The 21,134-nt window shown below is 64.2% G+C and overlaps 1 protein-coding gene across 2 annotated transcripts in view; it reads right to left on the minus strand.

Annotated features, from left to right (window-relative positions):
- Positions 1-21,134, minus strand: part of CNOT1 (CCR4-NOT transcription complex subunit 1) — a 37,585-nt gene that overhangs the window by 13,712 nt on the left and 2,739 nt on the right. Inside the window, exons 2-33 of one of the 2 annotated variants that reach the window (XM_073659818.1) lie at positions 16,272-16,526; positions 15,599-15,706; positions 15,429-15,527; positions 15,264-15,332; positions 15,089-15,143; positions 14,717-14,920; positions 14,355-14,523; positions 13,428-13,554; positions 13,248-13,358; positions 12,991-13,161; positions 12,787-12,914; positions 12,469-12,709; positions 12,053-12,172; positions 11,779-11,901; positions 11,546-11,697; positions 11,319-11,469; positions 7,352-7,553; positions 7,155-7,283; positions 6,951-7,075; positions 6,436-6,722; positions 5,924-6,002; positions 5,602-5,835; positions 5,386-5,526; positions 4,984-5,163; positions 4,740-4,856; positions 4,564-4,674; positions 4,404-4,481; positions 4,049-4,301; positions 3,852-3,982; positions 3,477-3,773; positions 3,265-3,405; positions 1,279-1,383 (exon numbers count right to left, since the gene is read on the minus strand). In XM_073659818.1, coding sequence (XP_073515919.1) covers positions 1,279-1,383; positions 3,265-3,405; positions 3,477-3,773; positions 3,852-3,982; positions 4,049-4,301; positions 4,404-4,481; positions 4,564-4,674; positions 4,740-4,856; positions 4,984-5,163; positions 5,386-5,526; positions 5,602-5,835; positions 5,924-6,002; positions 6,436-6,722; positions 6,951-7,075; positions 7,155-7,283; positions 7,352-7,553; positions 11,319-11,469; positions 11,546-11,697; positions 11,779-11,901; positions 12,053-12,172; positions 12,469-12,709; positions 12,787-12,914; positions 12,991-13,161; positions 13,248-13,358; positions 13,428-13,554; positions 14,355-14,523; positions 14,717-14,920; positions 15,089-15,143; positions 15,264-15,332; positions 15,429-15,527; positions 15,599-15,706; positions 16,272-16,373 — 4,740 coding nt within the window. In that variant the 5' untranslated portion in view covers positions 16,374-16,526. Of the gene's footprint in view, positions 1-1,278; positions 1,384-3,264; positions 3,406-3,476; positions 3,774-3,851; positions 4,302-4,403; positions 4,482-4,563; positions 4,675-4,739; positions 4,857-4,983; positions 5,164-5,385; positions 5,527-5,601; positions 5,836-5,923; positions 6,003-6,435; positions 6,723-6,950; positions 7,076-7,154; positions 7,284-7,351; positions 7,554-11,318; positions 11,470-11,545; positions 11,698-11,778; positions 11,902-12,052; positions 12,173-12,468; positions 12,710-12,786; positions 12,915-12,990; positions 13,162-13,247; positions 13,359-13,427; positions 13,555-14,354; positions 14,524-14,716; positions 14,921-15,088; positions 15,144-15,263; positions 15,333-15,428; positions 15,528-15,598; positions 15,707-16,271; positions 16,527-21,134 lie in introns of both variants that reach the window. The other variant, XM_073659817.1, reaches the window with a different exon arrangement.

The following is a 21,134-nucleotide window of genomic DNA, read 5'->3' on the forward strand; positions in this document are numbered from 1 at the left end:
CGAGCTCAGCTCTGCCCCCTATCACAGAGGCCACACTGCAAGTATCTGCTGCACCTGACCCCGAGCTCAGCTCTGCCCCCCATCACAGAGGCCACACTGCAAGTATCTGCTGCACCTGACCCCGAGCTCAGCTCTGCCCCCATCACAGAGGCCATACTGCAAGTATCTGCTGCACCTGACCCCGAGCACAGCTCTGCCCCCCATCAGAGGCCACACTGCAAGTATCTGCTGCACGTGACCCTGAGCACAGCTCTGCCCCCATCACAGAGGCCACACTGCAAGTATCTGATCCTGAGCACAGCTCTGCCCCCCATCACAGAGGCCACACTGCAAGTATCTGATCCTGAGCACAGCTCTGCCCCCATCACAGAGGCCACACTGCAAGTATCTGACCCTGAGCACAGCTCTGCCCCCATCACAGAGGCCACACAGCAAGTATCTGCTGTACCTGACCCCGAGCACAGCTCTGCCCCCCATCACAGAGGCCACACTGCAAGTATCTGACCCTGAGCACAGCTCTGCCCCCATCACAGAGGCCACACAGCAAGTATCTGCTGTACCTGACCCCGAGCACAGCTCTGCCCCCATCACAGAGGCCACACTGCAAGTATCTGCTGCACCTGACCCCGAGCACAGCTCTGCCCCCATCACAGAGGCCACACTGCAAGTATCTGCTGCACCTGACCCCGAGCACAGCTCTGCCCCCATCACAGAGGCCACACTGCAAGTATCTGCTGCACCTGACCCCGAGCACAGCTCTGCCCCCCCATCACAGAGGCCACACTGCAAGTATCTGACCCTGAGCACAGCTCTGCCCCCCATCACAAAGGCCACACTGCAAGTATCTGCTGCACCTGACCCCTAGCACAGCTCTGCCCCCATCACAGAGGCCACACTGCAAGTATCTGACCCTGAGCACAGCTCTGCCCCCATCACAGAGGCCACACAGCAAGTATCTGCTGTACCTGACCCCGAGCACAGCTCTGCCCCCATCAGAGGCCACACTGCAAGTATCTGCTGTACCTGACCCCGAGCACAGCTCTGCCCCCATCACAGAGGCCACACTGCAAGTATCTGCTGCACCTGACCCCGAGCACAGCTCTGCCCCCATCACAGAGGCCATACTGCAAGTATCTGCTGCACCTGACCCCAAGCACAGCTCTGCCCCCATCAGAGGCCACACTGCAAGTATCTGCTGCACCTGAAGCTGCCATACGCAGAGACGTCGCCTCGGCCTTCACTGCATTACAGAAGGACATTGTGCACATTGGATCTCACCTTCAATCGGATCTGCTCCGGCATGCGCTCCGCCTGGTACGTCAGCACAACGGGGTCACAGTAACGGCGGCCCTCCTGCCGGGCGTGCTTCCTCAGCTCAAACTCCTGTGCAAGTGAAACAGCAGGGCCGTGAGTCACAGAAAGAAAGTCCCTCCCCAGTCACAGCAAGGCGTCACGTCCGTCCGTCCCTCCCCGATCATAGCGAGGCGTCACGTCCGTCCGTCCGTCCCCCGATCACAGCGAGGCGTCACGTCCGTCCGTCCCCCCCCCCGATCACAGCGAGGCGTCACGTCCGTCCGTCCCCCCCCCGATCACAGCGAGGCGTCACGTCCGTCCGTCCCCCCCCCCGATCACAGCGAGGCGTCACGTCCGTCCCCCCCCCGATCACAGCGAGGCGTCACGTCCGTCCCCCCCCCGATCACAGCGAGGCGTCACGTCCGTCCGTCCCTCCCCGATCACAGCGAGGCGTCACGTCCGTCCGTCCCTCCCCGATCACAGCGAGGCGTCACGTCCGTCCGTCCCCTCCCCGATCACAGCGAGGCGTCACGTCCGTCCGTCCCCCCCCCCGATCACAGCGAGGCGTCACGTCCGTCCGTCCCCCCCCCGATCACAGCGAGGCGTCACGTCCGTCCGTCCCCCCCCCGATCACAGCGAGGCGTCACGTCCGTCCGTCCGTCCCCCCCCCGATCACAGCGAGGCGTCACGTCCGTCCGTCCCCCCCCCGATCACAGCGAGGCGTCACGTCCGTCCGTCCCTCCCCGATCACAGCGAGGCGTCACGTCCGTCCGTCCGTCCCTCCCCGATCACAGCGAGGCGTCACGTCCGTCCGTCCGTCCCTCCCCGATCACAGCGAGGCGTCACGTCCGTCCGTCCGTCCCCGATCACAGCGAGACGTCCGTCCGTCCGTCCGTCCCCGATCACAGCGAGGCGTCACGTCCGTCCGTCCCCGATCACAGCGAGGCGTCACGTCCGTCCGTCCCCGATCACAGCGAGGCGTCACGTCCGTCCGTCCCCGATCACAGCGAGGCGTCACGTCCGTCCGTCCCCGATCACAGCGAGGCGTCACGTCCGTCCGTCCCCGATCACAGCGAGGCGTCACGTCCGTCCGTCCCCGATCACAGCGAGGCGTCACGTCCGTCCGTCCCCGATCACAGCGAGGCGTCACGTCCGTCCGTCCCCGATCACAGCGAGGCGTCACGTCCGTCCGTCCCCGATCACAGCGAGGCGTCACGTCCGTCCGTCCCCGATCACAGCGAGGCGTCACGTCCGTCCGTCCCCGATCACAGCGAGGCGTCACGTCCGTCCGTCCCCGATCACAGCGAGGCGTCACGTCCGTCCGTCCCCGATCACAGCGAGGCGTCACGTCCGTCCGTCCCCGATCACAGCGAGGCGTCACGTCCGTCCGTCCCCGATCACAGCGAGGCGTCACGTCCGTCCGTCCCCGATCACAGCGAGGCGTCACGTCCGTCCGTCCCCGATCACAGCGAGGCGTCACGTCCGTCCGTCCCCGATCACAGCGAGGCGTCACGTCCGTCCGTCCCCGATCACAGCGAGGCGTCACGTCCGTCCGTCCCCGATCACAGCGAGGCGTCACGTCCGTCCGTCCCCGATCACAGCGAGGCGTCACGTCCGTCCGTCCGTCCCCGATCACAGCGAGGCGTCACGTCCGTCCGTCCCCGATCACAGCGAGGCGTCACGTCCGTCCGTCCCCGATCACAGCGAGGCGTCACGTCCGTCCGTCCCCGATCACAGCGAGGCGTCACGTCGGTCCCCGATCACAGCGAGACATCACGTCCGTCCCTCCCCAATCACAGCGAGGAGTCTGCTCTGCTGCATTGCAGGATTATACTGCAGCATAGCCCCCATGACAGAGCGGACACGCGGCCGCCACAGACCCTCCTCCATTGCTGGTCCTTGGCAGATGTTCGCCCTCCTCAGTTTGCCCCTCACATTCGCCCCCGTTCACACATACAGGGGGCGACTTACTGTGGCCAGTCTCTTGTCCATCTCCGGCCCTGCCTTCTCCACCGCCGTCTTCTGGATGAAGCAGCAGGCCAGTTCACAGTTGTCCTGGGCGAGTTGAGCCGCCGCCTGCTCCATCATCTCCCGCTGCTGGGGGGATGCCGCCTGCAGAAGAGGGCGCCACTGATTAATGAGCCACAGAGCGCGAGATAACAGCACCCGCTGAGCGCTCATACCCGCATGGCCGTGGCAAAGCTGTTCTTCAGGTTGGTGGCGATGCTCATCAGCAGCGGCTCCCGGCAGGTGATCATGGCCATGCCGGCGGTCAGGTTACGCATCATGTGGTGGGCGGCCACTCTCATCCGCGACTCCTCAGAATCCAGAGCAAAATCCTTCCGCACTATCTGCTCGCACGTGGTCATTGCGATCTTGATGGACCGGTCGACCACCGGGTGCACCAGCTCCTGCACCGCGCGCTCGATCGCCTGCCGCACACACTGCTTGAGCTGAGGATGCGCCTGGAAGAGCGGGATCTGGGGGCAAAAAAGCCATCAACGGGGGGCTATAAAGACCGCAGAGGGGAGGCTGGGCTTGCGGCCACAGGCACCTACCGTGGGGTTAAGAGTGATGTGAGGAGCAAGGCCCGCCAGAGAGTAGACATGGATGTCGTGGTAGCTGTACTGCGGCTGAGGGGGAGCCGTGGCCGTGCAGGTGGCGCTAGGCGGGGGCGCTGTGGCCGTAGCTAAATGACAGGACGAGGTTAGAGAGCGTTCACACAGAGGAGAGGACAGCCGCCGCCAATCCCTACCAGTGAACACGGCGTCAGACTCCTGCTTCTCCACAGAGGCCCACAGCTTGCCCGCTGTACGGATGGCATACTCATTGGCGTTGGTGATGGGCGGCAGCTCCTCTGGCAGTTTCACGTCTTTCTTGGGGGCAGAGAGTTGCTCGTCCAATGATTTCAGACGATCTTTGTCCTTCAGGAGGCTGCCGGGCTTCAGGTCGTTGAAGTCTATGGCCAGGTTCTTACACAAAACTTCAATCTCGAACTTCAGATTCAGCTGAGAAGATGGCAGCGTTAGACAAGGACGAGCCGAGAGCTGCCTTCTCATGGTGGCCTTCTCATGAAGGTCTTCTCACAGTGGTCACAGGCCACAACTCACCTTCAGGTCATGCTCCTGATGAAGCTCAGCCAGGACATTCATGATCGCCATAGTCCATGGATTCGGGGGCCGGAAAACCTGTAAGCAACCAAAACCGTGAGCAACCCGAAAAAAGCATAAAACAGGCAATACCAGCAGGCAGTACCCGGGCGGCACGCACCACACTCCTGACGCTCGACTCCAACACTTTGGCAACAAAAGGCACCACGTAGAGAAGCTCCTGCTGCCCCTTCACATAGGCCTCCAGCAACAAGGACTTCACATCCAGGTCCTGCGGGAAGAAGAGACTAAGACGTGGCCGAGGCGAGCAGAGGGGCCCAGGAGCCAACTACTCACGGTGTGCAGGATGGGCTTGTTCTTCGCCAGGGTGATCATTCCCAGCCAGTGGCCCAGGTTCTTCAGCAGCGAGCGGTCAGAGAAGTTAGCAGCAGCTTTGTCAGACGTCAGCAGCACCTGGCGGGGACACGTGCAATCAGCCACCGGCAGCATACGGCCACGGTGCGGGGGGAGAGGGTAGCGGTGGCAGCGGCACACGGCCCCGGCGGGGGATGGGGCGGCAGCAGCATGGCACCATCCTCACCTTGATGTTCCGGTAAGTCTCCACCAGAACCATCTTATTGAACTCCAGGTTTTTCAGGGCGTCCAGGAAGTTGGAGTACAAGCTGTGGAAGTTCAGCTCGATGCTGACCCTCTTCATCACCAAATACTGGGACACCCACGGCATGAACTCGTCCTTCACCGTCTCCTTCAGCTCTTCCACCTGTCACAGAGCAGATGAGTGGGAATACACCCGAGGAATTCCACAAATGGCCGCCCAGCCCAGGACACAGAGCAGCCGCCATCGGAGGACGAGCAGAGTCGACTGATCAAACCTCGCACAGTGCTCACTCGCCACAGGATGGAAGGCCCCTTTAAGGCAGCAAGGAGCTGAAGATCTCTATATGCCCATGATAAGACCCCCGCGGCCCCTCCGAGTGCGCACCTTCTGCGTCATGTTGGACTGGGACAGGTTATTGAAGATGAAGGCGATCTTCTCCTGCACATTCTCCGGCGGCTCCACAATCCTCTCCGTCTGGTCGGTGGCCACCAGCAGCGTGTCTATGTTGGTGGTGTTGATGGACGGCTGGATGGAGAGCAGCAGATTAGAGACAGATGCAAGCGCGTCACGACACATACGAGAGGCTCGCTGGATCCTTACCGGCACATCCTTCTTAAAGCTGACCCCAGTGGGTCTGGTGATTGTGATGGTTTTGGCTGACGTGGTAGCGGTAGAGGTGGTGACAGCGTTCGTGCTCACCGGACCGGGAAGTGGAGCTTTGGCTGGGACCTGGGCCTGAGCCTGAGCCTGGGAAAGTGCAATGCTTCCCGGAGTGGTGATCGAGCCCTGCATCTTCACCGGAGGATCCCGGGACTGCTGGCCGTACTCTATGTACTGAGGAAGAGGAGGGCGACATTAGGAGGATGGAAGGACAGCGCCGGAGAGGACGGACAGACAGAGCGCGGGGGCCGGAGACACGCACCTCCTGCAGGTGATGAGGGAACTGGATAAAGTGACTGATTGAAGCCAAGTGCTGACAATACTGCGGGTAATCTTTCAATCTGGAAGAGCAAGAGGACAACATGATGCACATAAGGACACGGCCACAGCGCCCCCGGCCAGGACACAGCGCCCCCGGATTCACAGATGCCGTGTGTCAAGACATATTGAATGGCTTTTACATCATGGCCTCATCTATGCTGGGACGTCACAGACCCCTCCAGCCCAGGATCGCGGCCCCCCAGCCTGGGGTATGATTACTTTTGCAGAATTGAGCAATATATAAAGGCCATACAATCTGTGACTGGCCAGTAACAGCAGGACGGAGACGTGGTGTGAAGTCTTGGTTCACTCAGTGCAATCCTCAGACTATCAGAAATCTGCAGCACTACAAGTGTGAGCCTGCACATCACTAGTCCACAAGGTGGAGGTATCTTACATTCTGAGACAAGAGGTGCTGAAGCAGTCTTGGTGCCCCCCGGACCACCAACTTGCCTGTTTTTGAACCTATCTAGTGCAGCGATGCCGAAGAAATACATTTTGGATCCGTAAGGTTTGCGGAGCGCCTCCAGGACGTAGCGCAGGGCCAGCCCCAGCGCCATGTAAGTGACGAGTCCCTTCTCGATGATGCCACCAAACAGGCAGGCGGTGATGTGCAGCTCCTTGTCCGGGTACTGGGGGAAGAAGCGATATTCCTCAAAGAGGTTTCGGAGCATGCAATTGAAGACCTCCCGCTCCCGCTTGATGTTGGAATCCTTGAACCTCTGCAGCATTTCCAGGACCTGAAGAAACAAACGGCAAGATGAGTCCGGAGCATCTACAGGCCAGGGGAGGCCGGGGTCCAGGCAAAAGGCGGCCGGGGGGAGGCGGAGGCAAAGGGCCGGGGGGGGGGAGGAGTCTCGGAGGCAAAGGGCCGGGGGGGGGGAGGGAGGCGGAGGCAAAGGGCCGGGGGGGGGGGGGGGGGGGGGGGGGGGTTCGGAGGCAAAGGGCTGGGGGGGGGGGAAACTTACCTCATCCACAGACATGGTGGGGTGCGGCGGCTGGTTGTAAATCCGCTGGAAGTAGCTATTGGCCTCATCATCGATCTCCTTGGTAAAGTGCTGGTTCGCCTCCGGCCACACCTGAGACAGATCAGCTGGAGTGGATAGATGGCGAGAGGTGAGCGCACAAAACCGAGCCACGGAGGGACCATCACGGAGGGACCCAGAACTTACTCTGCTGGAACGTCGGCTGACTGAGTCCAGAAGTGCTGAGCTTTCTCTGTCCAAACGGGTCGCTGCTGACAGGAGGAAGCCCCAAACCTCCAGAGCCCATCGCAGAGAGGCTGGCGGTGCCGAGCCCACCTGAAGAGACAGCACCGTTACAAAGACCCCCGCGAGAGCCGCTGGCTGAGGGGTGGACAGCACCGTACCTGGTAGCTGGGAGGACAGACCCCCGAGGCCGCTGAACGCTGTGGCTTGATTCGGGGTGGACAGGGAGGGAAACGCCTTTGCTGGTGATTGTGGGGTGCTGAAGGCCGAGCCCAAGTTCGGGGGGAAAGCGGGCAAACTCTGTGTGTGAGGAGCCGCGGGACCACCTATGCTGAGCGAAGCCATGGCAGCCAGAGGGTCAATCTAACGGAGAAGAGGGAAGAATAACAGCGGGAAGAGAGCGACCGTCACAGCGCAGAGGGTGTCACACACACACACAGCGCAGAGGGTCACACACACACACACACGCGGCGCAGAGGGCGTCACACACACACAGGGCGCCACACACGGCGCAGAGGGTCACACACACACGCGGCGCAGAGGGCGTCACACACACGCGGCGCAGAGGGCGTCACACACACACACACACACAGGGTGCAGAGGGCGTCACACACACACACACAGGGTGCAGAGGGCGTCACACACACACAGGGCGCAGAGGGCGTCACACACACACAGGGCGCAGAGGGCGTCACACACACACAGGGCGCAGAGGGCGTCACACACACACACAGGGCGCCACACACACACACGCGGCGCAGAGGGCGTCACACACACACACACACAGGGTGCAGAGGGTGTCACACACACACAGGGCGCAAAGGGCGTCACACACAGGGCGCAGAGGGCGTCACACACACACACAGGGCGCAGAGGGCGTCACACACACAGGGCGCAGAGGGCGTCACACACACACACAGGGCGCAGAGGGCGTCACACACACACACACAGGGCGCAGAGGGCGTCACACACACACGCAGAGGGCGTCACACACACACGCAGAGGGCGTCACACACACACACACAGGGCGTCACACACACACACAGGGCGTCACACACACACACAGGGCGCAGAGGGCGTCACACACAGGGCGCAGAGGGCGTCACACACAGGGCGCAGAGGGCGTCACACACACACACAGGGCGCAGAGGGCGTCACACACACACACACAGGGCGCAGAGGGCGTCACACACACACACACAGGGCGCAGAGGGCGTCACACACACACACACAGGGCGCAGAGGGCGTCACACACACACACACAGGGCGCAGAGGGCGTCACACACACACACACAGGGCGCAGAGGGCGTCACACACACACACAGGGCGCAGAGGGCGTCACACACACACACAGGGCGCAGAGGGCGTCACACACACACACAGGGCGCAGAGGGCGTCACACACACACAGGGCGCAGAGGGCGTCACACACACACAGGGCGCAGAGGGCGTCACACACACACACAGGGCGCAGAGGGCGTCACACACACAGGGCGCAGAGGGCGTCACACACACACACAGGGCGCAGAGGGCGTCACACACACAGGGCGCAGAGGGCGTCACACACACACACAGGGCGCAGAGGGCGTCACACACACACACAGGGCGCAGAGGGCGTCACACACACACACAGGGCGTCACACACACACACAGGGCGTCACACACACACACAGGGCGCAGAGGGCGTCACACACACACACAGGGCGCCACACACACACACAGGGCGTCACACACACACGGCGCAGAGGGCGTCACACGCACACGGCGCAGAGGGCGTCACACGCACACACACACAGGGCGCAGAGGGCGTCACACGCACACACACACAGGGCGCAGAGGGCGTCACACGCACACACAGGGCGCAGAGGGCGTCACACGCACACAGGGCGCAGAGGGCATCACACACACACACAGGGCGCAGAGGGCGACACACACACACACAGGGCGCAGAGGGCGTCACACACACACAGGGCGTCACACGCACACACAGGGCGCAGAGGGCGCAGAGGGCGTCACACGCGCAGAGGGCGTCACACGCACACACAGGGCGCAGAGGGCGTCACACGCACACAGGGCGCAGAGGGCATCACACACACACACAGGGCGCAGAGGGCGACACACACACACACAGGGCGCAGAGGGCGTCACACACACACACAGGGCGTCACACGCACACACAGGGCGCAGAGGGCGCAGAGGGCGTCACACGCGCAGAGGGCGTCACACGCACACACAGGGCGCAGAGGGCGTCACACGCACACACAGGGCGCAGAGGGCGTCACACGCACACACAGGGCGCAGAGGGCGTCACACACGCAGAGGGCGTCACACGCGCAGAGGGCGTCACACGCACACACAGGGCGCAGAGGGCGTCACACGCACACACAGGGCGCAGAGGGCGTCACACGCACACACAGGGCGCAGAGGGCGTCACACGCACACACAGGGCGCAGAGGGCGTCACACGCACACACAGGGCGCAGAGGGCGTCACACGCACACACAGGGCGCAGAGGGCGTCACACACACAGGGCGCAGAGGGCGTCACACACACAGGGCGCAGAGGGCGTCACACACACAGGGCGCAGAGGGCGTCACACACACAGGGCGCAGAGGGCGTCACACACACAGGGCGCAGAGGGCGTCACACACACAGGGCGCAGAGGGCGTCACACACACAGGGCGCAGAGGGCGTCACACACACAGGGCGCAGAGGGCGTCACACACACAGGGCGCAGAGGGCGTCACACACACAGGGCGCAGAGGGCGTCACACACACAGGGCGCAGAGGGCGTCACACACACAGGGCGCAGAGGGCGTCACACACACAGGGCGCAGAGGGCGTCACACACACAGGGCGCAGAGGGCGTCACACACACAGGGCGCAGAGGGCGTCACACACACAGGGCGCAGAGGGCGTCACACACACAGGGCGCAGAGGGCGTCACACACACAGGGCGCAGAGGGCGTCACACACACAGGGCGCAGAGGGCGTCACACACACAGGGCGCAGAGGGCGTCACACACACAGGGCGCAGAGGGCGTCACACACACAGGGCGCAGAGGGCGTCACACACACAGGGCGCAGAGGGCGTCACACACACAGGGCGCAGAGGGCGTCACACACACAGGGCGCAGAGGGCGTCACACACACAGGGCGCAGAGGGCGTCACACACACAGGGCGCAGAGGGCGTCACACACACAGGGCGCAGAGGGCGTCACACACACAGGGCGCAGAGGGCGTCACACACACAGGGCGCAGAGGGCGTCACACACACAGGGCGCAGAGGGCGTCACACACACAGGGCGCAGAGGGCGTCACACACACAGGGCGCAGAGGGCGTCACACACACAGGGCGCAGAGGGCGTCACACACACAGGGCGCAGAGGGCGTCACACACACAGGGCGCAGAGGGCGTCACACACACAGGGCGCAGAGGGCGTCACACACACAGGGCGCAGAGGGCGTCACACACACAGGGCGCAGAGGGCGTCACACACACAGGGCGCAGAGGGCGTCACACACACAGGGCGCAGAGGGCGTCACACACACAGGGCGCAGAGGGCGTCACACACACAGGGCGCAGAGGGCGTCACACACACAGGGCGCAGAGGGCGTCACACACACAGGGCGCAGAGGGCGTCACACACACAGGGCGCAGAGGGCGTCACACACACAGGGCGCAGAGGGCGTCACACACACAGGGCGCAGAGGGCGTCACACACACAGGGCGCAGAGGGCGTCACACACACGGCGCAGAGGGCGTCACACACACGGCGCAGAGGGCGTCACACACACAGGGCGCAGAGGGCGTCACACACACAGGGCGCAGAGGGCGTCACACACACAGGGCGCAGAGGGCGTCACACACACAGGGCGCAGAGGGCGTCACACACACAGGGCGCAGAGGGCGTCACACACACAGGGCGCAGAGAGCGTCACACACACAGGGCGCAGAGGGCGTCACACACACGCACACACACGGCGCAGAGGGTGTCACACACACACACAGCGCAGAGGGTGTCACACACACACACGGCGCAGAGGGTGTCACACACACACACGGCGCAGAGGGTGTCACACACACACACGGCGCAGAGGGTGTCACACACACACACACACAGGTTACCTGGACCGGAGAGATGGCGTCCAGGCTGCTGGTGCTGGGGGGACGACCTTTGGGCATGACCCCGGGGGGCGGCTGACGAGCCTTGTTCACCACATTACTGCAGTTGGCGACCATAGTGAGAATGGTCTCCGACAGCTCCTGGGTCACGCTCCTATAAGAGGACAGGTTACAGCCACAGCGCTCAGACGACCCTGGCTCACCACCCCGGCAAGCAGGCATGGACCTACCCTGCACAGGCCTGCAGGCACGCCAGCATGGTGGCCAGTGTCTCCGGAGGAAGCTGGGAGCTTTTCGGCTGGTCCTTCTCTGGAGCAATGCCACCGAGAATGGAAGGACAACGTCGTTTGAGGAAGGTCATGCAGGCCTGGACGAAGGGCTCCTGGAAATGAGGAGAAGCGTGAAGCCTGGGCTCAACGAAAGAAGCGCCCCCAGAGCGAGCGTTCCCCAGAGCGAGCGTTACCCCGTGCTCCCGGATCTTGTCAGTCAGCCATTTGTCCAGTTTGAGGTATTCCCGTCGGGAGGCGAGTGCAGCGAGGTCAATGACAAAGGCAAACGGGGTAGCGTTCAGCAGCATCGACAAGGCCTGGACAAGAGCACAAGCCACCAGTTACTGGCCACCGCGGGAGGTCACCGCATCCAAAAGCCAGTAAGGGGCTCCGGACCCGCATCATTTCATCCCTACTGACCACCGCACACCAAGAACCAGTAACTGGCTCCAGACCAGCACCACTAACCTTTAAGTCTTGGGCAACATCAAGTATACGAGAAAGCCGAGCCTGATCGTACTGCTCCCCACGCATGTACCACTCCGCCATGGCGTGCATGATCAGCTGCCGGATGGAGGGAGACTGGCCCTGTAAGGAGCACAGAGGGTTAAAGCTGTGGTCTGCAGCAGCCGCGTAGAAGGGGTCTCCCGACCCAGACGGCAATATACTGAGCGTCCCCCCGATCCGTCTCCCGCTACTGTGAAAGGAGAGGAGGCAGAGCATGAAGGCCTCTATGCACGTCCATGGTAGATCTGAGGAAGGGCCCCGCTGCCCATAGCCTGCCCCCTATAGGGCACGGCATGTCAGCGAGGGGCGAGCAGAGTACAGCCCCATACAATCACATTTCCTGATCGTCAGCGTCCCGGCGTCGGAGCTGCGCTCACCTGCCCGTGCCATGCATAGTGCAGGATGATGGCAGAGTTGGGATGGTTGCCCAGGAATATGGGCATGAGGGTGGAGATGAGCTCGTGGCGCAGGGTGTTCCAGGACGGGTTGATCTGGAGCAGCGCCAGCACCAGCATGTCCGGGCAGTGCTTGATGGGATAGCTGAAGAGCTGCTTCACTTGCTCGTACAGTCCCACCTCCGCCAGCCGAAGCAGCGACTCGATCAGCTCCAGACTTTTCCTAAACCGGGAACATAAAGTCAGCTGTCTGCGGCACAACTGCTACCCCCAGCAGATCCCCACGCTCCGCCGTCTCACCAAGTGGCAATCTCACGATTGTCATCCTCAGGGGGGGCCTTCAGGATGTCTGTGGCCACCGCATGACACGGGTAATCCGCAAAGCAGAAGATGTCTGGGTTCATCAGGGAGTACTGGATGAAGGAGAGCTGAGAGAGAGCGGGGTCAGGAGTCCGCTAATGGAGGAGACCCCAGACCGCCACCACCGCAGACCCCCGTACGTACCTGGCCCTCCGCGTGCTTCCAGGCCCTGTAGATCAGATCGGCAGGGAACACGTCCAGGCCCAGGCCCCGCTGGATGCCGTACACCACCGTCTGGAGGGCTTTGCTGTCACGGATCAGGAACACGGGATTATCCAGCTCGTAGATCACGTCCTTGAAGTTCAAGCTCGGATTCTGCGGGAAGAAAAAGTTGTGTGGAAGAAAGGAAGAGACGGCAGCAAGTCCTCTGTCGTCCGTCCTCTCTGCGGCCAGGCACCTACCAGCTCCTTCACCACATCGATGAAGACCTCCACGTTCCAGGTGTGGGCCTGCACACTGTCGCTTTTATCTTTACCATCGCTCCAGATCCCACTGCCAGGAGGGGAGATGGACTACAAAACAAGGACACGTCAGCCACGGCTCAAACGCCACAGCCGCTCGTACCGCGAGCGTGCACTCACCTGGAGGGAGATCCCGTCCGTCAGCCCCGAGTGTGTCCGGGCCATCATCCCCAACACCCGGGCCACCTGCGCAGCAGTCACCTCCCGGACACCAAACTGAACGATGATATTGCGGCATTCCTCCACACTGAAAGACAGCGAGGCGGCATCACCAGCCGACCCGGCCACACACCGCACGCCCACCCGACACAGAGACCCCATCAGCAGCCGACCCGGCCACACACCGCACGCCCACCCGACACAGGGACCCCATCAGCAGCCGACCCGGCCACACACCGCACGCCCACCCGACACAGGGACCCCATCAGCAGCCGACCCGGCCACACACCGCACGCCCACCCGACACAGGGACCCCATCAGCAGCCGACCCGGCCACACACCGCACGCCCACCCGACACAGGGACCCCATCAGCAGCCGACCCGGCCACACACCGCACGCCCACCCGACACAGGGACCCCATCAGCAGCCGACCCGGCCACACACCGCACGCCCAGCCGACACAGGGACCCCATCAGCAGCCGACCCGGCCACACACCGCACGCCCAGCCGACACAGGGACCCCATCAGCAGCCGACCCGGCCACACACCGCACGCCCAGCCGACACAGGGACCCCATCAGCAGCCGACCCGGCCACACACCGCACGCCCACCCGACACAGGGACCCCATCAGCAGCCGACCCGGCCACACACCGCACGCCCAGCCGACACAGGGACCCCATCAGCAGCCGACCCGGCCACATACCGCACGCCCACCCGACACAGGGACCCCATCAGCAGCCGACCCGGCCACACACCGCACGCCCACCCGACACAGGGACCCCATCAGCAGCCGACCCGGCCACACAGCGCACGCCCACCCGACACGGGCACTCCCCCAACCACCGGTGCATCTACAGCTGGCAGCTCCCCTCCTCCGCACACTGACCTGGCACAGAAGCTGTAGCCCACTTCCTGCATGAAGTCGGCCAGGGAACTGTCCATCATGGTTTTCGTGATTCCCCCAGAGTCAGAAAGAATCCGGTCCACCAGGATGTCCCGTTTTTCAGGGTAGAGGAGTGGTGCAAGCACCACCGGACAGCGCTCCTGGGGGAAATCTGCGACAGAGAGGGAACAAATGAGGAGGACGAAGCTGCGGGGACGAGCGCCACCAACAGAGACAAGCGAGTGATGAATCACCAATGTGCATGTGCGGCCCCCTACAGACAGCGGGCGTACTGGAGGCTACGCCGGCAGCCCACCCCCTGCCGAGGAGGCTACGCCGGCAGCCGATACCCGCTCACAACAAACCTCTGCGGAGAGTCTTGAGGAAAGCTACAATCTGCTCCTGTCCGACCCCGAAGGCTCCCTTCTGGCCGAAAAGGAGATTGGAGAGGAGGAGGTGCAGGACCTCTATGGCGATGTCTTGGAATCCACCTTCTTGGCTTCCCCCTACGTCCACGTCCACGTAAGAGCGCAGGAGATCGGGGAGCTTCTGCTTCACAAACTGCACAGCTAGGAAAAAAGAAGCCGTGACCATGAACAGCTGCTAAACAGAGGACTGAAGAAACCACGAACTCCAGAGAGCCGGCGAGGGTCCGACGATCCGCCAGAGACTCAGCCGATCTTCATGTGAGACGCAGATCACAGGGGTGAGTAACCCGTGGCCAGTGCAATACTCACCAAAACCCCGCAGCTCCGAGCTGGAGGAGTTCAAAAGAGCCAAGCCGAAGATGACCTGGAAGAGAAAGGCCGGAAAGCCTCAAGTACAGGCTGGACACAGCGCACAGACCCCCAGGGCCACGGCGCACAGACCCCTGGGACCACGGACCGCTGCACCAGTGAGGACAAAACTTACTTCTTGGACTCTGCTAAGCTTCAGAACTTTACTCAGCTGGGTGAAGAGATGAGGAGACGGCTTCAGGCTCTACAACACAAGGGAGACCCCATGAGGCCCAGCACCCCCACAAATACACACGTGGCCAGCCCCCTCCACCAGGGTCCAGCTCCCCCATACACTTACCTTCTGATAGTGCAAGGGATTGTCGATGGCGTACGCGAGGGTGGAGATGAAATTGGGTTTGGTGATCAGGGACGCGCACTCCTGGATCAAAAACTGTGTCTACAGGAAAGAGACATGTGAGAGACGGCTCCACGAGACGCCCCCCGCGCCCCATCACACTGGTCACCCACCTGATGGAAATCTTTCCCGCTGCTTTTACCATCGCCACTGAAATCCACATGAGAGAATAGACAGCGTAACAGGTGCCTGTCTGCCTCCGGGCCGTGCCGATTCACGATCTGGTGGAGAAGAAGACACGGCTGAGTGCAGCACCGCCTCCTACAGTCCGAGCCGCTGGAAACCAGGGCGGCTGCTCCATTACTGATCCGCGGCCGCTCCGCAAGAAGACTGCAAATCCATCACACCCCCCAAACCCACGCCTGACCGGAACAAGCCGCTCCCCCATACATACAAGAGACGGTGCCCGCTCCCCCCCTCCACACATCCAGGAGCCGCTGCCCGCTCCCCCCCTCCACACGCCCACGAGCCGCTGCCCGGCCCCCCCCTCCACACGCCGCTGCCCGCTCCCCCCCTCCACACATCCACGAGCCGCTGCCCGCCCCCCCCTCCACACGCCCACGAGCCGCTGCCCGCTCCCCCCTCCACACGCCGCTGCCCGCTCCCCCCCTCCACACACCGCTGCCCGCTCCCCCCCTCCACACGCCGCTGCCCGCTCCCCCCCTCCACACGCCGCTGCCCGCTCCCCCCCTCCACACGCCGCTGCCCGCTCCCCCCCTCCACACATCTACGAGCCGCTGCCCGGTCCCCCCCTCCACACATACACGAGCAGAGCCCCCCACTCACGTGTTGTATTTCCAGCTGGCTGGCACGGTAATTCTTCTTCGTTAGGTTGTCCACCAGGTAGCTGATTTGAGACAAGGCCAGCGAGAGCGAGTCAAGATTCATTGCTGGTTGGGGCGGAAGCAGGCGGCCGAGCCCGGCGCAAAATCACCATTATTCCCCTCTGGTCTCCGCAGACAGGTAAATGTCTTTAAATGGGCCGATTCCTGAGCTGTGAACAGGATCCTCAGCCCGTCCAACCGGTCAGAAACATGGCACCTGCAAAACAAAACGCACATGACGGAAAGCAGTGACCACCGTGGTACAGAGGCCGAGCTGCAGACACGGTGGAGTGGTGCAGCCACCAGGGGGCGTCCTCCCGGACAGCTGCTCTGCACGTGCCGCGATCACACCTGCTACTGGTGCCGCACTGACCGGGCCACTCACAGCAGCTGGAGGGATCACATTACAGCGCCATCTGCTGCCGATCCACAGACAGGCCCACCCATGACGTCTCCCCCGACTGTTCATGGACCCGCACAGGGCTCCACCACGCCCGATCCACAGGACGAAGCAGAGATCCCCTCCGCGCAGCCGCCGGATGTGAGCGTGACATAACACATAGACTACTACTCCTGTAAGGCATCTCCGGTAACCACCTGTGCTGTGTACCACCTAAGAAAGCCACGAGACCACAGGACACAGACACCACAGGGGTAATCACAGCAGAGCGCTGTGATGTCACGTGCAGAGCCAAACCACAGCAAGGGACGATGACATCACACACCCTCCCCCCGCCACACAAATCCCCCCCAATGTCACATCCCACCGTCAACATTATCCCAAAGAAGAGCATTCCCCGGCCTCACCACAGCCCAAGAACTACAACGCACAGCATGCCCCGAGCGGCTCTACACCTCCTGGGATCATCTGCACGTAGACCCACAGCTGCGTTCTCACCGACCGACGGTGTAAAAGAAAAAACAGAAAAGTCGTTCTGTGGGGGCCGCACACCGACCGCTAGGAGACCCGGGGCCCCTCTCTCTCCCCCCTGCATTCCCGGGGCCCCTCTCTCTTCCCCCTGCATTCCCGGGGCCCCTCTCTGTCCACCCTGTATCCCCGGGGCCCCTCTCTCTCTCTCTCCCCCCTGTATTCCCGGGGCCCCCCTCTCTCTCCCCCCTGCATTCCCGGCCCGGGGCCCCTCTCTCTCCTGTATTCCCAGGGCCCCTCTCTCTCTCTCTCTCTCTCCCCCCTGTATTCCCGGGGCCCCTCTCTCTCTCCCCCCTGTATTCCCGGGGCCCCTCTCTCTCTCCCCCCTGTATTCCCGGGGCCCCTCTCTCTCTCTCCCCCCTGTATTCCCGGGGCCCCCCTCTCTCTCTCCCCCCTGTATTCCCGGGGCCCCCCTCTCTCTCTCTCCCCCCTGTATTCCCGGGGCCCCCCTCTCTCTCCCCCCTGTATTCCCGGGGCCCCCCTCTTTCTCTCTCCCCCCTGTATTCCCGGGGCCCCCCTCTCTCTCTCTCCCCCCTGTATTCCCAGGGCCCCCCTCTCTCTCTCCCCCCTGTATTCCCGGGGCCCCCCTCTCTCTCTCTCCCCCCTGTATTCCCAGGGCCCCCCTCTCTCTCTCTCCCCCCTGTATTCCCAGGGCCCCCCTCTCTCTCTCCCCCCTGTATTCCCGGGGCCCCCCTCTCTCTCTCCCCCCTGTATTCCCGGGGCCCCCCTCTCTCTCTCCCCCCTGTATTCCCGGGGCCCCCCTCTCTCTCTCCCCCCTGTATTCCCGGGACCCCCCTCTCTCTCCCCCCTGCATTCCCGGGGCCCCTCTCTCTCCACCCTGTATCCCCGGGGCCCCTCTCTCTCCACCCTGTATCCCCGGGGCCCCTCTCTCTCCTGTATTCCCAGGGCCCCTCTCTCTCTCCCCCCTGTATTCCCGGGGCCCCTCTCTCCCCCCTGTATTCCCGGGGCCCCTCTCTCTCCCCCCCCTGTATTCCCGGGGCCCCCCTCTCTCTCCCCCCCCTGTATTCCCGGGGCCCCCCTCTCTCTCCCCCCCCTGTATTCCCGGGGCCCCCCTCTCTCTCCCCCCCCCTGTATTCCCGGGGCCCCCCTCTCTCTCTCTCCTGTATTCCCGGGGGCCCTCTCTCTCTCTCTCTCCTGTATTCCCGGGGGCCCCTCTCTCCTGTATTCCCGGGGGCCCTCTCTCTCTCTCTCCTGTATTCCCGGGGGCCCCTCTCTCCTGTATTCCCGGGGCCCCCCTCTCTCTCTCATCCCCCTGTATTCCCGGGGCCCCCCCCTCTCTCTCATCCCCCTGTATTCCCGGGGCCCCCCCCTCTCTCTCTCCCCCCTGTATTCCCGGGGCCCCCCTCTCTCTCTCCCCCCTGTATTCCCGGGGCCCCCCTCTCTCTCTCCCCCCTGTATTCCCGGGGCCCCTCTCTCTCTCTCCCCCCTGTATTCCCGGGGCCCCCCTCTCTCTCTCCCCCCTGTATTCCCGGGGCCCCCCTCTCTCTCTCCCCCCTGTATTCCCGGGGCCCCTCTCTCTCTCTCTCCCCCCTGTATTCCCGGGGCCCCTCTCTCTCTCTCCCCCCAGTATTCCCGGGGCCCCCCTCTCTCTCTCCCCCCTGTATTCCCGGGGCCCCTCTCTCTCTCTCCCCCCTGTATTCCCGGGGCCCCTCTCTCTCTCTCCCCCCTGTATTCCCGGGGCCCCCCTCTCTCTCCCCCCCCTGTATTCCCGGGGCCCCCCTCTCTCTCCCCCCCCTGTATTCCCGGGGCCCCCCTCTCTCTCTCTCCTGTATTCCCGGGGGCCCTCTCTCTCTCTCCTGTATTCCCGGGGGCCCCTCTCTCCTGTATTCCCGGGGCCCCCCCCCTCTCTCTCTCTCCCCCCTGTATTCCCGGGGTCCCCCTCTCTCTCCCCCCCCTGTATTCCCGGGGCCCCCCTCTCTCTCTCCCCCCCTGTATTCCCGGGGCCCCTCTCTCTCCCCCCCCTGTATTCCCGGGGCCCCTCTCTCTCCCCCCCCTGTATTCCCGGGGCCCCTCTCTCCCCCCCCCCCCCCTGTATTCCCGGGGCCCCCCTCTCTCCCCCCCCCCTGTATTCCCGGGGCCCCCCTCTCTCTCCCCCCCCCTGTATTCCCGGGGCCCCCCTCTCTCTCCCCCCCCTGTATTCCCGGGGCCCCCCTCTCTCTCCCCCCCCTGTATTCCCGGGGCCCCCCTCTCTCTCCCCCCCCTGTATTCCCGGGGCCCCCCTCTCTCTCTCTCCTGTATTCCCGGAGGCCCTCTCTCTCTCTCTCTCCTGTATTCCCGGGGGCCCCTCTCTCCTGTATTCCCGGGGCCCCCCCCCTCTCTCTCTCCCCCCTGTATTCCCGGGGTCCCCCTCTCTCTCTCTCCCCCCTGTATTCCCGGGGCCCCCCTCTCTCTCCCCCCCCTGTATTCCCGGGGCCCCTCTCTCTCCCCCCCCCTGTATTCCCGGGGCCCCTCTCTCTCTCTCTCCTGTATTCCCGGGGCCTCTCTCCCCCCCCCCCCCCTGTATTCCCGGGGCCCCCCTCTCTCCCCCCTGTAATCCCGGGGCCCCCCTCTCTCTCTCTCTCCCCCCTGTAATCCCGGGGCCCCCGTCTCTCTCCCCCCCCCCTGTATTCCCGGGGCCCCCGTCTCTCTCCCCCCCCCCCTGTATTCCCGGGGCCCCCGTCTCTCTCTCTCCCCCCTGTATTCCCGGGGCCCCCGTCTCTCTCTCTCCCCCCTGTATTCCCGGGGCCCCCCCTCTCTCTCCCCCCTGTATTCCCGGGGCCCCCCCCTCTCTCTCTCTCCCCCCTGTATTCCCGGGGCCCCCCCCTCTCTCTCTCTCCCCCCTGTATTCCCGGGGCCCCCCTCTCTCTCTCTCCCCCCTGTATTCCCGGGGCCCCTCTCTCTCTCTCCCCCCTGTATTCCCGGGGCCTCTCTCTCCCCCCCCCCCCCTGTATTCCCGGGGCCTCCCTCTCTCCCCCCCCCCCCCCCCTGTATTCCCGGGGCCTCCCTCTCTCCCCCCCCCCCCCCCTGTATTCCCGGGGCCTCCCTCTCTCTCCCCCCCCCCCCCCCTGTATTCCCGGGGCCTCCCTCTCTCTCCCCCCCCCCCCCCCTGTATTCCCGGGGCCTCCCTCTCTCTCCCCCCCCCCCCCCCCCGTATTCCCGGGGCCTCCCTCTCTCTCCCCCCCCCCCCCTGTATTCCCGGGGCCTCCCTCTCTCTCTCCCCCCCCCCCTGTATTCCCGGGGCCTCCCTCTCTCTCTCTCTCCCCCCCCCCCTTTATTCCCGGGGCCTCCCTCTCTCCCCCCCCCCCCTGTATTCCCGGGAACTCCCTCTCTCTCCCCGCCCCCCCCCTGTATTCCCAGGGCCTCCCTCTCTCCCCGCCCCCCCCCCTGTATTCCCAGGGCCTCCCTCTCTCCCCCCCCCCCCCCTGTATTCCCGGGGCCTCCCTCTCTCTCCCCCCCCCCTTGTATTCCCGGGGCCTCCCTCTCTCTCCCCCCCCCTGTATTCCCGGGGCCTCTCCCCCCCCCCCCCCCCCCCTGTATTCCCGGGGCCTCTCTCCCCCCCCCTGTATTCTCGGGGCCTCCCTCCCCCCCCCCCCCTGTATTCTCAGGGCCTCCCTCTCTCTCTCTCCCCCCCCCCGTATTCCCGGGGCCTCTCCCCCCCCCCCCCCTGTATTCCCGGGGACTCTCCTCCCCCCCCCCCTGTATTCTCGGGGCCTCCCTCTCTCTCCCCCCCCCCCCCTGTATTCCCGGGGCCCCTCTCTACCCCCCCCCCCCTGTATTCCCGGGACCCCTCTCTCTCTCCCCTGTATTCCCGGGGCCCCTCTCCCCCCCCCCTATATTCCCGGGGCCCCTCTCCCCCCCCCCTGTATTCCCGGGGCCCCTCTCTCCCCCCCCCCCCTG

Source organism: Phyllobates terribilis, unplaced genomic scaffold (genome assembly GCF_046119375.1).
Source record: "Phyllobates terribilis strain yellow unplaced genomic scaffold, ASM4611937v1 Scaffold_14__1_contigs__length_39327217, whole genome shotgun sequence".
Taxonomy (NCBI): domain Eukaryota; kingdom Metazoa; phylum Chordata; class Amphibia; order Anura; family Dendrobatidae; genus Phyllobates; species Phyllobates terribilis.